The sequence below is a fragment of the Brassica rapa genome, chromosome A09, assembly GCF_000309985.2.
Source record: "Brassica rapa cultivar Chiifu-401-42 chromosome A09, CAAS_Brap_v3.01, whole genome shotgun sequence".
NCBI lineage: Eukaryota > Viridiplantae > Streptophyta > Magnoliopsida > Brassicales > Brassicaceae > Brassica > Brassica rapa.
The window spans coordinates 24,242,574-24,257,576 of NC_024803.2; the positions used below are offsets into that span (position 1 = coordinate 24,242,574).

Consider the following 15,003-nt stretch of genomic DNA (forward strand, 5'->3'; position numbering starts at 1 on the left):
GCTGTAGATGGGTTAGCGATTTCAACTTCCTTCCAGAGTGTCATTTTTTTTCTGAACTGGGAAGTCAAAATATTATTTTTTTTTTTTGCTAAGAAATCAAAATATTATATTTTGAACTGGGAAGTCAAAATATTATTTTACTTCGGTGGAATGTAGAAACGAGGATTTCACCTTTTTTCAACATACTGGATTCCGTCAAAACATTACATACTAGAACTGATTTTGGTAAGACATTTTAGCTTCTCTCTATTTTCATTTGTTTGTACCAAAAAAAAAACTTTTTGAAAGAAGCTTCAGAGGTTTAAAATATAGGGCAATTGCACTTTATATACACGATTGAAACATTATTTAGCTAACTGAACAATGCACTGTTGATAAAATTATAATTCCAAACTTTATCCCTATTTCTAGCACTACACTACTTCTGACAGTTGTATTTGCACATCATATTTTTGTTTTAAGAAATTATTTAGTTTTCCTCCCTTTTCTCTCTCTTATGGATCTAAAGACAGAAAAAAAAAATCAGAAACTCTAAATATTTGTTGAAACTCGTTGCTCCGCCACATTGCATCATCTCCTCACGTCCTTTCTCCGCCAGCACCTCTTGCGCTTGCCACCAACGCGTCTCCTTGTTCGGTTCGGCCACCGCGACTTAATTTCATAATTTTTACCCTAAATTACCTCAATTTTTTTCAAACAGATTAGAAGAGTCCAAGAAGATACGGGAGAGAATTTCAGTCGATGCTTGAAGGTTGCGAGGAGGAGGATAAAGAAGCCATAACTGAGGAAAGAGGCCAAACCGGTGTAGCTGAGAAAAAGTGATGGTTAAGCATTAACCAAGTCAAAGCCTTGGAGAAAAACTTTGAGTTAGAGAACAAACTTGAGCCTGAGAGGGAAGTGAAGTTAGCTCAAGAACTTGGTTTTCAACCTCGTCAAGTAGCTATTTGGTTCTAGAACCGCCGTGCACGGTGGAAGACAAAAGAGCCCGAGAAAGATTACGGCGTTCTTAAAACCCAATACGATTCTCTTCGTAATAACTTTGATTCCCTCTTCCGTGACAATGAATCTCTTCTTCAAGAGGTAATAAAAATTCAAACTTTTTTCTGCTTAAAGATTAAAACTATATGTTTGATGATTGAAACTTTATGCTTAAAGATTGAAACTTTATGTTGAAGACTGAAACGTTTTGATGCAGATTAGTAAACTGAAATCTAAGCTTAACGGAGAAGAAGAAGAAGAGGAGGAAGAGAACAACGCCGTGATGATGGAGAGTGAATTGTCGGTCAAGGAGGAAGAAGTTTTGTTGCCCAGGGGAAAACGAGTAACGCGCCACTGCGCCAGAGCTTCCTACCGGAGTTCATCTCTGACGCGCCGTCGTCGAAGTCGTCGGTGAAGTTAGCAACGGCGGAGGCGGAGCTGAAGCATTGTTTGAGTTTGGAGAGGCCGTCGGCTTGGTCTCCGACGTGGCAACCCGTGAGTTTCTCGAAAGTTTCCCACGAGCATCGAGTGGCGTTTAGGAAGCAGTAAGTTACACAAGCCAAGCATTTTCTCTCCTCCCAAGCTTTGTCATCTTCGTGTTTGGATGGAGACTTTCCAACGTCGTCGGTCTCCCACCCACCCCTTTCCTTCGGAATCTGAGAGGCGTGACGGAACAGATGCGGGTCCGTATTGTTTGTGGCGTTTCTCTCAATCTGGGTATCGGTGGGGATTCTGGTGCGGCGGTTCCATATGACAGCTCCAGTGCCCTTGTGGCTCGTCGGTTATGGCAGTGGTTCTCACTGTTAGAGGGTGACGGTGACGCCATCGAAGACTCTGCTAGTTAGCGATCGGAGTGTTAGGGTTTTTCCGATTGATGTGAGATCTTAGTTTGTCGATGGCGGTTCTCCGGGACCTGCATCCTCCAGTGCGACCTACGATCATGACGGGTGGATTGATGAGAGGCGCATAGATCCTCGGTGCAAGAAGACGAGCTCCAATCACAGCTACGGCGGCTAGGTGCGGTCGGCTATCAATCAGTTATCAATGAATTTGGTAATTTTGTTGAAGGTTCACAAGGATTTTGGTTGATTTGGGTGTTTGGTATCTGTTGGTTTTAATTTTGTGTTCTATATTTTATTCTGGATTTATCTTGTTGTTCATCTTGTTCTTTGTTAGTTTGATTCCTTGTGGTAGGGCTGTAGTTTCTAGGAAACTTTTATTTCGCCGGTTTTCTTTCCGGTGACAATAATATATGGTCAGTCGGCTTAATGTTTCGATTCATTGTATCCCTACCTTTGTATCTTGCTTTGGTTAGAATGACAGTGTTTAAAAAAAAATATTTATCCTTTCTCCAAATGCCATAAGAGTAAGTTAAAGATTTCATCTTCGTAAATTTGTGGGTAATTTTATTCCTTGTTTTTTTTTCCTTTTGATCGACCACACTTGTATTAACCGACACAAAGCCTATTGCAGACCTGTCTATCCTACCCTAGCACTGCAGGCTATATACAGCACAAGTGAAGTTCCCCGGGTCAGGTGAGTCTTTTCGCCTCTGTTTCTCTCTCCAACTATCTAAATATATTTTCTGTTGCATGATCTACTAATTAACTTATGTTTTGTGTATTTCCAGCCAATTTGGCCTAAAATATAATTAACTAGGGTCGGTCCGAGCTACGCCCGGGTTTTTGTTTAAATTTAACTTTTGATTATGTATTATGTATTTTGTATGTTTATTTTAATATATAAATTTTATAATCTACTATAAACATATAAGTAGCTATCGACAAATATAAAATAATTTTAAATTAATGTTTTTGTCTTACGCTATTCAAAAAATTTTGTATCCTTTTTTTTGTTATTGAAAATTATATATAAGGTGAAGAGCAGAATGATCGAAAATTAATAAAATTTTAGTTATGGTGTTTAATTGGTTAAACTGTTATAATGTTTCAGTTCACTTAAAACTATTTATAACGTTTGTTTTCGATTAGTCTCTAAGTAATTTAATGGACTATCCCCTTAAATTTACAACCAATAGTATATTTAAAAAAATATTTAAATTTTTCAAAAATTTATGATTATGTAACACCAACAAAATTTACTTAACCCGATTTTCTTAACTAATTGATTTAGTTAATTAATTAGCTAAATTTTGAACTGAAGCTTTGTCAATGAGAAAAAAAATGAGTAGAAGCATTTTATGTTTTTTTATAAAACTGTAATGACCTGGTTTGCTTAACCATTTGGTTTAGTTAATGAATTAGTTAACATTTAAACCAGAGCATTTCTCTGGTTTTTAACTGTGTGTGTATAAGTGTGCCTACATATCTAATTATTTATCTTTTGGTCAAAACATAGCTAATTGTTTAATACCTTTCTCTATTGAAATAACATAGTGTATTTGATAAAAAAAAATAGTGATTAGTGTAAGGGCTATGGTATGTTTTTCTTTCAAAATGTACTGACGTATATGCATGGTACCTATCACACTCTTCTTTTTTTTTAACAACTATCACACTTTATTTGGTTTAAACTATGTGTATAAGTTTATAGTGAATTTTTATTATAACTATCATAAATGGACAAAGCCGAAAATAAACCCCATCATTTATGTTTTATGATATTTTTTGCAGACACTTATTTTATTTTGCAAGTTCGGGTTATATTCAATTGAGGGAAAATATACATTTCTAAATGTTCACTAAAATTTAAATAGTTTCTGCTTAGCAATAATATAAACTGTTAATATTATTTCCAAAAAAAAATTGTATCTTTCCAGTAAAAGAAAAAAAAATTTCCTTTTTCTATATATATATTTGCATCTTCGCTTTGTAAGCGGCGACTTAGCTCTCTCTTTACGTTTTCGCAAACATTATTTATCAATCCCACTTTCTCGAGAATCTGCGAGCATCCCGATCTGAGAATCACACAAACATATAGAATCATATATGATTGCTTCTTTGGCTAATCTTGAAAATTCACAATAAAACCAATTTGGTATATGAGAATTTATAGAATGTACCTGTTGACACATACTGAGGAGCCGCATAGCCAAATGTACCCATGACTCTTGTAATAACATAGCTTGTTTCTCCCTTTGAACAGTCTTTCACTAAACCAAAGTCTGATAGTTTTCTATTGTAGTCATAGATTGTCATAAAGAACCACGTCAGTACCATTTGAAGTTCATTAAGACAGCACTGAGACTTCGGAAAGAGGGTTTATACCGAGTAGAGCAAGATCTTAGAAGGTGTCTATGACCTAAACAGGGTCGTATGAAGAAATACAAGCTCTTTAGCTGCATTAAGAGCAACCTTAACACGTGTTAAGAACCAAAATAAGGGAAAAAAGAAATTTTATATACAGTTAAGAACTTCCTCAAATTTCACATGTGGTCCCTTTCTGCATCTATTATATATTTCTGATTCTGGCTCTTTATGAAAAATTTAATGGATTAACTTCAAGGCTTCAAGCAGTGGGTCATTTACCTCGAGGAAGAACGGTTCTTCAGTACGATCCCAGCGTCGCATGGAGCAGTCATGAGATCCTGTAAAGAAAGTCACTACGATTGCTGACAGCAAAGCACCAAATCTCTGCGTGATGTCTTTAACTGCACATAATCTGCTTCAACACTATTAAAACATAAGAACAAACAATCGCCTGATAGTTTCAATAAATTTTGATTTATGAACTCACTTGTGAACAGATGATCCTCAAGACTCCTTATGCATAAACTCGTACAAAAGAAGCAGTTGTTCATCTTCCAAGCAATAACCAATCAGTTTAACTAAGTTAGGGTGACTTAACTGCACCAAGTAGTTGATCTCTAACAAATGTCACAAACAGGTCAGAGAATCAAATCATGGAAACTTGAGATTGGAGTGACATAATAGTAAGGACAATGTTGTGTGTACCAGACATTCTCAGTGATCTTGAAATCCATCAGGGTTAAGACACTTGGACAGGAACTGCAATACCTGTGATGGATTTAGTTGGAGTTAGAGTAGTATCATCGATCAAACCTCTAGAGCATAACCGAAATCGCCTTCTAGTATAACAGAGTTTGATCTCTAATCTCTAACAGAGTATAACTGGAGCACCAGTTATATGCAAAGTCATGTTACATTTAATCTCTAATCTTATCATTATTATAAGTCTAAATAACTCACTTCCTAGATTATAGAAACTAAATAATATGTCTATAACACAATATTGCTACATTATAGGAACTAAATAACTATCTAGAAACTATGTTATCATTTTTTACTTATATATCATGTACCATCATGTTTGAAAGAGACTACAAGAGGCATAAATATTTCTCAAGACTTCTACACCTAATCAGGTACCTTTTTAAAACTAAACTAATTTCACATTGATTTGAGTTTTGTATATACTTTATTTACAAAAATAAATAAATGTTTAATTAAATTCTTTATAAAATTTACACAAGAAGCTTTAAGTTTTGTTAACTTTCTTATTTTGTGAATTATCTTTGAAGATGATAATATTTTAATATTTTCCAAATTCTATTTCTATTTATTTATTCAGTAATGAAATACTAATCCAACAAAAAGATATATATAAGAAGAAATAAACACATGTGAAAGTTTGAAGCAATTTATTTGATAGAGAACAAGTATAATCTAATATTAGTATGTTTAAACAACCTTAATATACTCGATAATATAAATCTATGAAACTAAAAGTTTAATTATTTAATAACTTGTGAAAGTTTGAGACAACCAATTCAATACAAAAAATATGGTAAAATTATTATGTTTTTAAAAGTGATACACACCTCATATATATTATAATATATACCAATTAGAATTGGAAAAAAAAAACTGAAGATATCGCTTGCGACGATGGCGACAACTTGCTAGGGTTTCCATGCTTTTTCGACGATGGGATCCGGGCAATCAGTGGAGGATACAGGATCTAGTAGATCTTTGTCAAGATGACAAGATCAGAGTGACATGGAATCGACAAGGGTATATGGTTACAAGGGTTTTACCGAAATCGCTACGAGATTTCTCGGATTCACGAAGGATTTATTGGTATACGGGGAAGATTGGGATTGATAGGCTTCGGCTATCATTAAGAGGCACATCACAGGAGGAGCTGGGTCGGTCTTGCAGGGGCTCAAAAACGGAAATAAGTCCTTTCTGCAATATACGAGAGGATCCACATGAAGAAGGAGAGATTCAGGAGAACGTGTTACGGAGCGTTCAAAAGGGGGAGGATCAGATAACTAAGCCAATCCCTTCAGTGGGCCAGCTGGAAACAAACCTGGCTCAGACAGACCCTACAGAGGTAATTATGAATTTTGTAGAGATGGAGAATGGCTTAGTACTAGCAAATAAAGCATTAGAGGTTGACGTTAAGGTTTTAGATGAGGATGTGATGGAGGTAAGTGAGGAACAGGTTAATATGGAAAAGACAGGGGAGAATGAAGGTATTGATAATGACTTTAAAAACCTGACGGATGGGGAGGAAAAGGACAAGAGTCTGGATGGAGCTAGTGGTGTTGCAGAGGAGAATAACTCTATTGAGAATGTGGATCAGCTTAAGAAAGGGAAAAAGTTATGGGAGCAGTTTGTGATCGTGGATTTCTTTGTTTCTAATGTTTTAGTAAGCTCTTTGATCATATTTGTTCTTTTCTTTATATTTTCTTTATTTCTTTTTTGGGTTAATAATGTTGGTTAGCTCTTTAAGCAAGATGAAGTATTGGAATAAAAATGGCTACTATGCTTATTATTATAGGTTATTTCTTTTGATAAGCGTTGATACTGTTTGGTGGATCTTCATTGGGGCAGTTTCACATTGGTGTTTGGTTTTTATTTGGAACCTAAGAGGGAGGTTTGGTGTTACTTGGTCACATTGTTTTGATATAAATTTTCTGGTTGTCTTGGTTGCAACGCATGGATCACTCGCAGCAAGTCAATTTCTCTGCCTGGCTTCATCAACCCAGTTGCAGAGATCCATCTTTGATATTACAACGGTTATGGAGCTCTTCTTCATGGTGGCACAGGTGGACGATATGGTATCAATAAAGCTTGATGTTTATCATCCTCATGTTGTAATTACAATTCTTTCAGAACAAATGAGGAGTACATATGATGTTTGGATGGTATATCTGGTCAATGGAAAGAGTTTCAGGAAAGGAAACAATTCTGTTACTGATCTGAGCGGAAGAGGGGCCGAGAGAACATGGTGTCTGGTTTATGTAAATTGGTTTGCTACGGATTATTTTTCGTATAATGCATTAGAGTTTGATTTCGGGAATGGGTTATATTTTCTAATACAAACCATCTTGTGGAAGTGGTTTTTTTTGGTCTGGAGGCTCAGTGATACAAAAGGTCGAGGGTTTTTACAAATCCGGTTACGTAGTGACGGCATGAGACGTCTTACTATGCTACTTCTCATGTGTTTGGCCTCCTTAAGTCAAACACAGACACTATTGAAGTACACTGAGAAAACGGATATGGGCATGGATTATGGGTCCAAGGTTTTTCAAATGATGTTAATAGGGCCTGTTTCTGATGTTTTTGTGAAGTTGAAAATGTTCGGTATGGAGTGGACTCAACAGTTAATGCAAATATGGAGTGTTTATTTTGATCAAGGCAATTGTATGGATATTTCTCAGTCGTGGTCTTTGTGGAAATTTATGTTGATACAAATGATATTTCTTAAGTACTCTTGGGTCGTCTCGTTATGTGTTGTTCATGATGGTTATAATAATGGTTCTCGGAGTGTGACTTTAACCAAAGGTGTGACTGATTTATATACGGGTGTTGCAGGTGTATTAATCACCTTGATATGGTGTTCATGGAAATCTGGAATTGTTTGGTTTTTGGGTGGCATTGTACCTGAATCCTCTAGCTCGTATGGGCAATTCAATCACTTTTATATATGAAAATACTAAGTTGGAATTGCAGAGGACTTGGAAGTCATTGGACCATAAGTTATTTCAAGGAAATACGGCATAAACATAAACCAGATTTTTTATTTCTCTCAGAGACTAAACAAGAGTTTGAATTTGTTCAAAAATTTCAATCTCACTTTGGATATGATAATCTGGTCAATGTGGATCCGAGCAGGAGGAGTGGTGGTTTAGCTCTCTTCTATAACAACGAGTACCAAGTAAAGATCCTATATTCTAGTAACAAAATGATTGATATAGAAGCAGTGACTAATGGGAAACAAGTCTTCCTTACTTTTGTTTATGGAGATCCGGTTCAAACGCTTAGAGAACAAGTATGGGAAAGATTAACTCGGTATGGGCTAGCACGATCTGAACCTTGGTTTATTATTGGGGATCTAAATGAGATAACTGGGAATCATGAAAAGGATGGGGGGTTCTACGCAATGCAGCTTCTTTTATTCCTTTTAATAATATGATAAGGAATAGTGGTTTACTGGAATTTCCGGCTCGGGGTAATAAGATGTCATGGCAAGGACGAAGAGGCAAAGGGAAAGGAGCATTTACGGTTAGATGTCGATTGGATAGAGCCTTGGCTAATGAGGAATGACATACACTTTTCCCATATTCTTATACAGAATATCTGAGACTGGTGGGATCGGATCATAGACCTGTGGTAGCTTTTTTGGAAGATAAGGTTACAGGACGGAAAAGAGGACAATTCAGGTTTGATAAGCGATGGATTGGCCAAGAAGGACTCATGGAATCAATTGTATCGGGGTGGACAGAAAATCAGGAAAGCCTTTCTGAAGATTTTATGACAAAGATTAATAATTGTCGTCATGAAATTTCATCATGGCGGAAAAATAATCAACCATATGGGAAGGACAAAATTCATAATCTCCAAAACGCGCTGGAAGAAGTACAAACAGATAATAATAGGTCACAAGAGGAAATTATTGAGATTTCCAGGAAATTACAAGAGGCATATAAGGATGAAGAGGAATATTGGCACCAGAAGAGTAGAAATATGTGGTATTCATCTGGGGACCTAAATACTAAGTTTTATCATGCTTTGACAAAGCAATGTCGGATCCAAAACAAAATAGTGGGTCTCCATGATGGAGCGGGTAATTGGATTACAGAAGAGAACGGTATTGAGAAAGTGGCAGTGGATTACTTTGCTGGTTTGTTTAGTTCAACTAACCCAAGGGAGTTTGATAGTTTTTTGGAGGAAATAGGTCCATCAATTTCCCCCCAGATGAATCAATTGTTACTGCGAAGAGCTACGGAGGAAGAAGTTCGACAAGCACTATTTATGATGCATCCGGAGAAAGCGCCTGGCCCAGATGGACTGACGGCCCTCTTTTTCCAACACTCCTGGAATATCGTTAAGAAGGATGTGGTTGATTTGGTCAATAATTTTTTGGTCACAGGAGATATGGATTCACGATTAAACATAACAAACATTTGCATGATCCCAAAAATAGAGAGACCTACAAGGATGACGGAACTAAGACCGATAAGCCTATGTAACGTTGGTTACAAGATCATTTTGAAAGTTTTATGTCAAAGATTGAAAATTTGTCTTCCCCATCTAATTTCGGAGACGCAATCGGCTTTTGTGGCAGGAAGGTTAGTATCGGATAATATTCTTATTGCGCAGGAAATGTTCCATGGTTTGCGAACCAACAAATTTGTCAAAATAAGTTTATGGCAATTAAAACGGATATGCGTAAGGCATATGATCGGATAGAGTGGAATTTTATAGAGGCATTACTTAATAAAATGGGATTTGATCCGCATTGGGTTAAATTAATGCGAGAGTGTATATCTTCAGTTCAATATAGAGTTTTACTCAATGGACAGTCACGAGGTCTCATTATACTTCAGCGGGGACTACGGCAGGGGGATCCATTATCTCCTTATTTATTTATTATGTGTACAGAGGCTCTAATTATGAATATAAAAAAGGCAGAGCGGATGAAACAATTGACCGGTATGAAGGTAGCCAGAGCGTGTCCATCTGTCTCTCACTTGCTATTTGCAGATGATAGTTTGTTCTTTTGCAATCAAGCAGGGGGAGAATGGTGATGTTCTGGTACATAGAATGCATATCTCATGGGGGAGAAAAACATGGTGTGGTGCACATCTCGTGGGGGAGAAAAGCACATTTGGTGTGGAAGTTTCCAGGAGAAGATTGTGTGAACTAGAAGATTGTTGTGCTTGATCGGCACACAAAGCTAAAAGGGGGAGATTGAAGATGTAAGATGTCTGCCCTGAAGTACTCGCTGATGTAGTTGCTGAAGCAGACGTCATGTTGAGTGGTGAAGATCATGTGGAGTCAAGGTGCTGAGCTGGAGTTGTGTAGACTTAGAGAGCAAGAGAGTATCTTTGAGAAAAGGCAAGAGGAATAAACTTGAGGAGCAAGTTTATGACTTAAAGAAAGAGAAATAAGTGCATTCCAAGAAAAGGAAAGTTGCACTTAATGTTATGGAAGATGTCCATATCCATGTTGCCTTGGAGACTAGAGTTTCAAGAACATGGAGTTATTGATAAATAGCTCTAAGGGTCGTCGGGAAAGACACAGACACAGAGGCTAATTTTAGAGAGAGAGAGAGAAAAGCTCTTGAGTGTGGTCTTGGTCGTGCTGAAGCAGTTGCTGAAGTACTGACGGAAGAGAGACATAAGCTTTGTAGCTTAGGAATCATTCAGTAGCTTAGGAATCATTCAGTAGCGTGTGTTAGGGTGTTAACACTAGACGTGTAAAAGCTGAATTAAGCAGATCTTGTAATAGATTGTTTAAAAGAGATTCTAATAAAGCATAAGTATTTTCTTGTAGTGTTTTGTCTCTCGGTTTACTTTCTGCAGTACTACTGTGGTGTCTTCTTTTGCACTAACAACAGTCATCAACAGACAATTGTTTAGAATCCATTTGCTCTTCTTCAGAGATCCGTCAACATTGATTTTCACAGGATATACGGTTTGGGTTCCCTTCAAACGATTTTGAGCCTCCATCGAACGTTTCTTCCACCGCTTCTTCTTCTTCCTCATATTGTCTGTTTTCTCGTCGCTTATGGATGCAAGAGGTGCATCTTCTCCGTCACAGGCCATCACCTCTGTTTTCATATCTGATTTAATCAGTGGAATCTCGTTCTTACCTTCCTTCGTTGTCACCGGCTGGATCATATTCAAGGTCGGTTCATCACTCACAATCACCTCTGATTTTTTGGTCACTTCTTCTTTTATTTTCTCGCTTTCCAGGGACCCTCGATCCATCATCGCGATGATTCTATCGATGCATCCCATCATCTCGTTTATGCGCTCTTCAAAGGATCCGAACCTACGCTCTGATACCAAATATAGAATCTCGAATTGTATAAAACTCAATAATAAGAATAACTCTCTCATTAATCTCTTAAGGAAAACTCACCAAAAACCTTAAGCTCTCACACAATCACAAAACTCATAAGTTATACAACATTCTTGCATCTCCTTATATATCTCAAATTTCCTAAACTCATTAGGTATAACAAATTTGGATATTTTTCTAATCCTTTAAACCATAACTCGGTAGGATTATAAGTTAACTTATTTCTCAAGTTTTCTTTTTTCTTCAAGCTTAATCCAACAACTTTTGCTTTGCTTTGATGGTGTAATGTAATTGCAGGCTCTCAAGGAAATGGCGGACAAGAACAGAGGTGAAGTAAAATGTCTGAGAACAGAGCTTGTCTGCAACTACACGGACTAAGTTAAGGCATACATATCATGAACCCAGTTGCTCATAAAAATCCTCACTTTGGTTGCATTATTAATTGATCACAACCAAAGTGGAGGTCAGTATTCAGTTTTCTTCATATGCTAATCTGTGAATATTGTATTTACAAATAAACTTTTCATCGTTTTGTAGAAACAGTTCTTTGTTTTGTATATCACGAAATAAATATTGATTGTAACAAAAAAAAAGACATAATGGAAAAGACGACATTAATACAACTCTGACCTCCACAACGTTATCTCAAATCGGTGTTTAAGGGGCACTTTGGCCATTTTATCTCAAACGAATCTCACTAAGTTTAATAATCCCCAACGGCTACATTAAATGAAAAATGGAAATTATCAATGATCTGATCGTTTTAATACTTTAAGAATAGGAAACTATGGGATCAATTATACTTAGAAAAAAGGGAAATAACCAAAATCTATAAATAAACCCTAATCCTTCGCTAAAATCACTTGCACTTGTCTTTCTCTCTTCGTTACTCAAACTTCTCTTCTCAGTATTTTGCAGCAAACAACACCAACAACAATGGATTCTTCTTCTTCTACTTCTTCTTCGAGAAACAAGAAGGTCAAATTGTCAGTGAGAAAGCAAACCCTTTTCAAGAAATCATCGATCAATTTGTTGATGAGACAAGAAACGATTCTGAAAAAAGCTGGCGAGCTCTCCACTCTCTGCGGTAACGAAATTTGCGTTATCCATTATGATCGTGTCGGTAACCTCGTCAGAACTTGGCCCGAAGATGAGTCCCAAGTCCAAGTCATTGCCGAAAGATATAGCAAACTCACCCACGAAGAAAAACAAAAGAAAAGAGCACCAATCTTTCTAAGTTCCTGAACAAGAAGTTGCACGACGAGAAGAAGAGATCTCCAATTGAATTCTCGCAGAAAGTGCAAGATCTTGAAGGTTCCTTGGTATATAAGTTACAGCTATTACAAGACATGATGCTTCGTGAGGATCATCACGCCGAGCCAGATCAGAGCATTACGAATCTTCTCAGGAATGGTCCAACAAGTACCGAGCAAGACCTGAGTCGTGGTGATGTTTACAACTCCACTGCAACCGGTTCTTTGAATCATCAGAGTAAATATTCAATCTTTATGTTTAACCATGAAAACGCTACTTTATCACAATTGCCTCACTCAAGCCTTGAGCAATCCTTGATTCCCTCTTACTACAACAATCTCAATGACAGTAGGACTTTGCTTGGGGCACAAGGCTTCAACGACAACAACAATCTCAGTACTACGCAAGGCTTCTTCAACTTTGGCTATGACAACAATGCTTTACCTGAGGAACAAGTTAACTTTGGATACTACAACAGTCTTCTTGGTACACAAGGGTTTGGTGGATATGACATCAATCTCAACTATACGCAAGGCTTCAACAATCTTTGTACATGATGGTGTGAAGTTGTATCAGCCTGACTTCACATTCAAACTCTTATTGATCACACAACACGTCTGCTTTATCCTATTATTTCATTGCGTATTAATCCTTGTGCTTATGTTCTTATTCTTCATATGTATACATATATTCTTCATTCAAGTCCCTTTTTCTGTAATATATGATTTGACTAATCTCATTACCCTTTTGATACACAATTATAATATAACTTTTAGGATCACATCAAATTTTATTTTCATCCAACGACCAACAAGGCCTGATCAGAAAGATCTTCCCTGTTTAGTATCTCCTTTTGTTGTCTATAGAATAGCTCTTTTGATTCAAAGTCGAGTAACAAAATCACAGGGAGGGAGTTATATAGATTGTGTTTGCATTCTAATCTAGAATTTTAGTACAGCATCGGTTCGGTTCTGGTCAACCAACCGGATAAGACACACAATTTAGTTCTTGTGATTTTGTAATCAGTACTGTATCGGTTTGGTTCGGGTTGATTAACCATGGACATGATTAAGAGTTTAAGACACCCAATTTAGTTCTGGTGATTTTGTAATCAGTATTTTTCTTTTGTATATAATAAGGGGTAATTTGGACATTTTGTCCCATAGATTCGAAATTTTCCTGTTAAAGATCAACCGAATCTCAGCTTAATAATCCCCAACGGCTACATTAAATGAAAAATGGAAATTATCATTAATCTGATCTATAAATAAACCCTAATCCTTCCCTAAAATCACTCGCACTTATCTGATCTCTCTTCGTCACTCAAACTTGTCTTCTCTCTCTGTATTTGGCAGTAAACAAACAACAACAATGGATTCTTCTTCTTCTTCGAGAAACAACAAGAAGGTCAATAAATTTTCCGTGAGAAAGCAAACCCTATTCAAGAAACCATCTACCAGTTTGTTCGAAAGACAAGAGACGATTCTGAGAAAAGCTGGCGAGCTCTCCACTCTCTGCGATAGCCTAATTTGCGTTATCCATTACGATCGTCTCGGAAACCTCGTGAAAACTTGGCCCGAAGATGAGTCCCAAGTCCAAGGCATCGCCGAAAGATACAGCAAACTCACCCACGAAGAGAAACAAAAGAAGAGCACCAATCTTTCAAAGTTCTGTAACAAGAAGATGCACGACGAGAAGAAGAGATTTCCAATTAAATTCTCACAGAAAGTCCAAGAACTCGAAGGTTCCTTGGTGGACAAGTTACAGCTATTACAAGACATACTTCTTCGTGAAGATCAGAGCATTATGTCAGAACAAAACCACAACTTTCCCAATTATTCTTCTGTTCCTGATCATCAACAACAGAGTGTATCAGCAACAAGTACCGAGCAAGACATGAGTCGTGGTGATGTTTATAACTCTGCCGCAGCAACTGATCAGTTGTTGAATCATCAGAGTAAATATTCAATCTTTCTGTTTAACCACGAAAACGCTAGTTTTACTCAATTGCTTCACTCTGTTTCCTCAAGCCTTCAGCAAACCTATTACAACAATCTCAGTGACAACAGGGCTTTGCTTGGGGGACAAGGCTTCAACTTTGGCTTTGGCAACAACAATGTCACTACTGCTTTACCTGAGGAGCAAGTTAACTTTGGATACTACAACAACAGTCTCAATAATACGCAAGGCTTCAACTTTGGGTATGACTTCAACAATCTCTGTACATGATGTCATGTGGTGAAGTTATTTCAGCCTCTTTTAGAGACCCTCACTGACTCCACCATTCAATCCCTTCACATCACATCTGCTTCATCTTTTTATTCTTCCTACTGTTGTATTAAACGTGTTGCTTATATGATTCTTATTCTTCGTTTATATTCTTCATTCAAGTCCTTATTTTTGTTTAGTTTCTGTGATATACGATTTGACTAATCTCATTACTCCTTTTGTTACACAATATAATATATAACCT

General features: G+C 37.0%; 1 protein-coding gene and 1 pseudogene across 1 annotated transcript; both read left to right on the top strand.

Annotated features, from left to right (window-relative positions):
- Positions 1 to 7: 7 nt before the first annotated feature.
- LOC103840108 lies at positions 8 to 3,381 on the top strand (annotated as a pseudogene).
- A 10,520-nt stretch (positions 3,382 to 13,901) lies between these two features.
- Positions 13,902 to 14,759, top strand: LOC117127775 (agamous-like MADS-box protein AGL53). The gene has a single exon (XM_033278436.1). It carries the CDS (start codon positions 13,902 to 13,904, stop codon positions 14,757 to 14,759), a length of 858 nt encoding a protein of 285 aa, XP_033134327.1.
- Positions 14,760 to 15,003: the final 244 nt, after the last annotated feature.